Consider the following 6,520-nt stretch of genomic DNA (forward strand, 5'->3'; position numbering starts at 1 on the left):
TGAGAACCGCTGATCTAGAACAAGAGAATGAATGGAATAAAGCATAAGGGTAGGATCACTGGGCAGCATTTGAAGCCCACTTGAGGTTAATGATCATGAATATAAAATGAGATCAGTCAATGGGGTTGAGTGTTTTTCTCCAGCCCCATTCGGCTGCATCAGTGCAGGCACAAAGTAGCAGATATATTAACCAGCAAAGTAGGAGACAGGAAAGGGAGCTGAAGATATAAACATGGCCATGATTAGAATGAGTACCATTTAAGTTCCAGGGACGGAGCAGAGTGAGGACCTGATGGTGTCGGTTTTAGTGAAAAGGTAGTAGGATCCATGGGTTTGTCCAGAGGGATGGAAAGTCTGATAGAGGTTAAGTATTTAGAGGCCTAAACTAGAAAATTAGGAGATACTCAGAGAATAAAATGTTTGGAAATGTGATTATGGAGGGGTTACAATTTGGAGTAATGACAAGGTCAAGAGTAAGAATCAATGAGGTGGAAGGGAGGACAAAACTGTTGAAGGGACAGAGAAGAGGCCAAGACTTGGGGGCAGAGGGAATCCATGAGAAATTAAAATCACCACAAATTATGCCAGGTGTAAAATGTGTGAGAATTATAGTAAACCAAGTGCTAACGTTTTCATAACTATGATAGAGACATTCGCTATACATGTATGTGCTAAATGACTGGTATAAAGAATGTCTGAAACCTAATCTTTTTAAACAATATTTTGTTTCTTTACAAATTGAGGTAATATTACGAAGGCTACATGGAGACTGATGACATAATAAATGAAGAAAGCCATATCAAATAAAACTGTTAGCAGTGGCCACCTTATGAGAAGGTGCTAAATTGATCTTTGAAGAAGGTACCAATGCTGCATAAACTGGAGAAAGAGTCCCAAATTTTTAAAGTAAAATATCAGAACGAAGATAGAAACATTTCAAAGAATAAGATATAAAAATGGCTAGTAAGCATATAAATATGATCCACCTTGATTGGCAATCAGAAATGCAAAATGAAAATACAAAATGAAAATGAAAATGAGTCCGCTGAGCCAAACCGGTTAGGGCTAGGGCTAGGGTTTACTTTAGTATTAAAACAAAACTTCTCTTAAAGAGAAATCAGTATTTTCCATTTACTCCTGAAATTAAAGAACAAACATTAAAGAAATTTCAAGGAGCCGAAATCGGTTTGGCTCAGTGGATAAAGCGTCGGCCTGCAGACTGAAGGGTCCCGTGTTCGATTCTGGTCAAGGGCATGTACCTGGGTTGCGGGCACATCCCCAGTGGGAGATGTGCAGGAGGCAGCTGATCGATGTTTCTCTCTCATCGATGTTTCTGACTATCTCTCTCCCTTCCTCTCTGTAAAAAATCAATAAAAATATTTTAAATCTATATATAAAAAAAAGAAATTTCAAGGAGTATTTGGGTGGGTCCGTCTGATGCTGGGAACTGAGTGGTCTAGTGGAGTGGTCTTTTTTTCTAGAATGCCTGAAATCAAAGGAAAACATCAGTCCCAAAAGTAAGCAATGTTTCAAGTTGTTACTGGCATATCATTTTTTCCCTAGACCAGTACTCTGCCCCCTAGAGGCCTATAGAAGTATTTCCTCATAGTGACCTACCAACCACAGACACGGATACTGGGCTGGATCTCTTGGGGGCGGAGCCTCGGAAGGGGTGGAGCTTAGTGAGAAGTGAGAGTTTGGTTCCCGGGGCCTCAATTGCAACTTCATCGGTCCTTCCTACGCGCACAGGTCAGCACGAGGAGCCAAAGATTCAAAGCCAAGGCGCGGGCTCCCCACAAGCTGGACGGCCGGCCTCCAGACAGGTGACCCAGGAGCTCCGAGAACTCCCCCCGCAACGCGCGGTCCTTCGCCCAGCCCGCCCCCAGCCCGCCTCACCTGTCGCCGACGCTGAGTGACACTCGCCCTCTGCCAGGCCCCGCAGCACCGCCCGCAGCGCCACTCGGATGATAGGCAGCCGCCTCCTCAGCCCCAGCTTCCATGCTGCGCCCTGGTGGGGACCCCAGTCCGGGGGACCCGGCCCCGCCAAGCGCCGCCGAATTGAGGAGCCCGCGGGCCCTGAAGACGGGATGGCGCCCAGCCTGCAAGGCCCGGCGGGACCCCGGGCCGCCGACGCGCTCACCTCCGTGCTCGTCCTGGCTGCAGGCTGTGCCCTGCAGCTGCCTCTGGACGGCGGCGTCGACCTGGTGCTGCAGCCCGAGCCCACGTCGGTCCTGCAAGTGTCTCTGGGCGGGCACACCCTCGTGCTGGTCCCCGAGGCGCTCTTGGGCCCGGGAGCGGGGGAGCACCCGCCCGTCGGCCCGGAACCCGGCGCTCTCCTGGGCGCTCCCGCGGGAGGCGTCGCCATCCAGCAGGGATTCTTCTGCGCATTTGCCCCACACGTCGCCGTCCCAGAAGAGGCCCACCACCAGGACGAGGACGCGGCCCCCGGGTTCCTGACTCCCTGCATGGTCCCTGCAGCCGGCTGGGTCGCTGGAACGGCGTTAGGCCCCCACCCGCACGGCCCCAGCAGACAGCCATGGCCTCGGGCCCCCACGCCTAGTCCAGAGAGACGCCCGCCTGGGCCCGACTTCAACCTGAACTTCCACCTGTGGGAGCGCTTCCCCAGCTCACCGCTCCAAGCTCTACCTCCGTCCGCCAGTCCAGGTCCGCAGGTGCGCCCCCGGCGCCCTCTGGGGCCTGCTCCCAAGGCCCGGAAACGCCTGTTCTGGGAATGAACTGCCCCTCCTCCCAGAGTTATACTAAATATCCTACAACCTGGAAACTGAGCGCTTCATGTGCAAACAATTCCTTCCGTGCAGACTGGCTCTAGTAAGCAGATAAGGCGGTAGGAAGAGAAAGCAAATTCTGGACCTCATCACTGAAATGGAAAATCTGCCCAGGGATATGAGACAGTGTGTTCTCAGAGGGCTGGGCTTTTTTACACGATCATTCTCAGGCCCCTCCATCCCCTTCGTTTTGTATCAGTTATTTTCTCTCAAACTGGATCAGCCCCATACAGTTACTCCCATTTCTCCCCAAACCAAGAATTCACGGGATTTCTCGTGGTTTTTTTTCTTGTAGGTTTTCTCATGAATGTATACTCTTAGCCATTGGTTTTCTCTTTCTTGGTGTGTCCAGATGCCCTTCTGGAAAACTGCAAAACAGCATAATGGTAACTGTTGGATTTTATCACATGTTTCCAGCATGCATTGGGATTTTTAAATCTGTTCATCCGGTGGTTTTGACCTATAGACTGATATAAAATGTTTGCATTTCTGCTAGTCCACATCATTTCATACCTTTTTAATTTTACCCTGACCTTTTTACTATGTAAATCAAACTTTAACATTTAAAATTTTATTTATCATATTTGCTTCACATTTTTATTAAAAAAATAAAATATTATTGATCAGGCCCTGAAGTCAACATGATTTCTTAAATATATTTGTATTGATTTCAGAGAGGAAGGGAGAGGGAGAGAAACATCAATGATGAGAGAATCATTGATGGGCTGCCTCCTGCACGCCCCCTACTAGGGATGAGCCTGCAACCTGGGCATATAACCCCGGATAGAAGTGAACTCCGGACCTTTCAGTCCACAGGCCGACACTATCCACTGAGCAAAACCAGCTAGGCCCAGTGGTCGGCAAACTCATTAGTCAACAGAGCCAAATAGCAACAGTACAACGATTGAAATTTCTTTTGAGAGCCAAATTTTTTAAACTTAAACTATATAGTTAGGTACATTGTTATTAACTTAATTAGGGTACTCCTAAGGCTTAGGAAGAGCCACACTCAAGGGGCCAAAAAGCCGCATGTGGCTCCTGAGCCACAGTTTGCCGACCACGGGCACTAGGGCAATATGATTTTATTTTTTTAAACATCGATACTAATAGGTTTACCACATACTTTACCAATTCTTCTCTGCCTCTTTCTTCTTATGTTCCACTCTTAAAGTCTAGCCACAATTTTCTTCTTGCTGAAGACTATCCTTTAATAGTTCTTTCCACTATTTCCTATGTATGATAAATTATCTTGGTTTTGTAAACCTGAACATGTTTTTGTGTGGTAAGCTCTCTTACTCTTATGTTTTATTGCATATTCACTAATTCTAACGTGATGTTTAACTAAAGATGTTAGTCCATTGTTCTGCCATTTTGTTGTTTTTGAAAGCAAGAAGTCTTCTGCTAATCAGTTTGTTATTCCTTCTGAATTTAATTCTGCTATTAATTTTAGCATATTTTTAATGTTTCTTTTCCTTTGGTGTTCTAGAGTTTTATTGTAATGTCTCTGGGGTAAATTCTATTTTTTTAATATATTTTTTTTTATTGATTTTTTACAGAGAGGAAAGGAGAGAGATAGAGAGTTAGAAACATCGATGAGAGAGAAACATCGATCAGCTGCCTCCTGCACATCTCCCACTGGAGATGTGCCCGCAACCCAGGTACACGCCCCTGACCGGAATCGAACCCGGGACCCTTCAGTCCACAGGCCAACACTCTATCCACCGGTTTCGGCTGAGTGGAATTTATCAATATGGGGAATTATCTCTTAACTGAAATCCCACAAAATCTTAGCCCTTATATCCCACATATCCCCATCTCTGGAAATCCAATCAGATATAGTGCTCAATCTCCCATGACTCTTAACATGTTGTTATCATATGTATGTGTGCCTTAATTCCAGTTTTCTTTATTCTTTAACCCAACTAACTGTTTCATTAACTGTTTCCAGTATTCTATTTATATTTCTATAAGAAAGTTTTCATTTCAAAGATTATATTGTTTTCTTTTTTTAATATATTTTATTTATGTTTTTTTACAGAGAGGAAGGGAGAGAGATAGTTAGAAACATCGATGAGAGAGAAACATCGACCAACTGCCTCCTGCACACCCCCTACTGGGGATGTGCCCACAACCAAGGTACATGCCCTTGACCAGAATCAAACCTGGGACACTTCAGTCTGCAGGCTGACGCTCTATCCACTGAGCCAAACCAGTTAGGGCTATATTGTTTTCTCTTCAAGATTTTTACTTCCTTCATCTTGTTTCAAACTTCTCCAGTTAGTGTTATAAACTCCCATTTTTGTTTCATGGGTGGTATTCCATCCTTTATGTTCTGAAATTTTTAAAACATGAATTAATAGCTCAATTAATTCAATTTCCTCACAGGTAAAACCTATTATTTGTTTTTAATCACATTGGAATCTCTCATGTGCTCAGTAATTTTTATGAGCGGGCACATTTTGAGTGGGAATTCATCTTCTGCTCCCACAGTTATAATTTCTATAGTTTCCACTTCCAAGTGGACCACAACTCAGAGCTAAGGCAGGACTCTTGTAACTTGTCTCTGTGAAAACTCACAGGTCGCATCCCCAAGCAATCATACAGTGACCATTCCCAGTTTCAACCTCTTTCTTTGATCAACCACAGGCACTGCCATAAAATAGTGGTAAGTGCCTCTTCAAACTCTGATGATTGACAATAGGCCGATATTCGGCCCTCTCAAAAGAGCAGAAATTCCATTAGTCTCAGTACCACAAATACACCATATCAGCTGTCCATCAGAGACTGGATTTTCTACTCTATTTCTGGTCCTGAAAGTACTAGTAGATGTCTATATTTAATATGACTTAATATTTTCTATCTCTGCTTCCAGTAGGAGGGATTTCCCCTGTACTACCATCTTGTCCACAATTTCCACCACACTCAACCATCCTTCCTCCTTCTCCCCATAACATATCAATTAATCAGCCAAATTATCTGGTTATTTTGAAGAGAGAAGATGGCCCTGTTTGCAAAACTGTCTTCTACTGCAAAAGCTTCATAATCTATACTAGAAATCACTAAGGACATCCATTTTTAGCAATATGTGAACCAAATAGTCAAAAAATCCTCAAGAACAACACTCTTGAAACTGATGAATAAAATGTTATTCTAACATTTTTTAAAGGTGTATCTTAGCTTGTAAATGTAAGAGAAGTCCTCCAACACCAAAAAGGATGACATGCCACAAATCCAGAGAGGAAAGTAGGTGCTGAAACAAAAGGACACATAGGGGTTCCTAACACCCTGTGGCAACCTAGAGCTTTAGTCTAACTGGTCCATTTATGAGAGAGAGAAAATACTATTTAGTTGTCACACAGCCCTGAAAAAAGTCCCAGGCTTCCCAAACATAATGCCTCCAATAGGTAATCTAACAAGCAAAGGAAAACAACTCATAATACAAAAGGAGATGGGACTTAAATGTATCTGTCTGGGCTCTGACTCCAGGTAAAATGAAACCAAATCTGTTGGGGGGTGATGAGGGGAGCTGAGAGCTTCGTTTAAGATAGTCTCTGGTTGATGGTGAGCCTGGCAAAAGCAGAACAAAATTTCTCCAAGGAGAATACACCTTCTGCCCAAGGCTAAGTAAGTATCTTCTCAGTGATAATCTTCCACTGATTATAAATTCATAATTCAAATTTTAAAAAACATATAAAGAAACAAACCAAAATAAAGTGAGAATAAGTGAGAGACAT

At 44.0% G+C, this 6,520-nt stretch overlaps 1 protein-coding gene across 1 annotated transcript; it reads left to right on the plus strand.

The window, feature by feature from the left end:
• The first annotated feature begins 1,964 nt into the window (after nt 1-1,964).
• On the plus strand, nt 1,965-2,735 carry LOC118668600 (proline-rich protein 23A-like). The gene has a single exon (XM_036333809.1). The coding sequence runs from the start codon at nt 1,965-1,967 to the stop codon at nt 2,733-2,735; it is 771 nt and encodes a 256-aa protein (XP_036189702.1).
• Nucleotides 2,736-6,520: the final 3,785 nt, after the last annotated feature.

This window comes from Myotis myotis, unplaced genomic scaffold (assembly GCF_014108235.1).
Source record: "Myotis myotis isolate mMyoMyo1 unplaced genomic scaffold, mMyoMyo1.p scaffold_m19_p_13, whole genome shotgun sequence".
In the NCBI taxonomy this organism is placed as follows: domain Eukaryota; kingdom Metazoa; phylum Chordata; class Mammalia; order Chiroptera; family Vespertilionidae; genus Myotis; species Myotis myotis.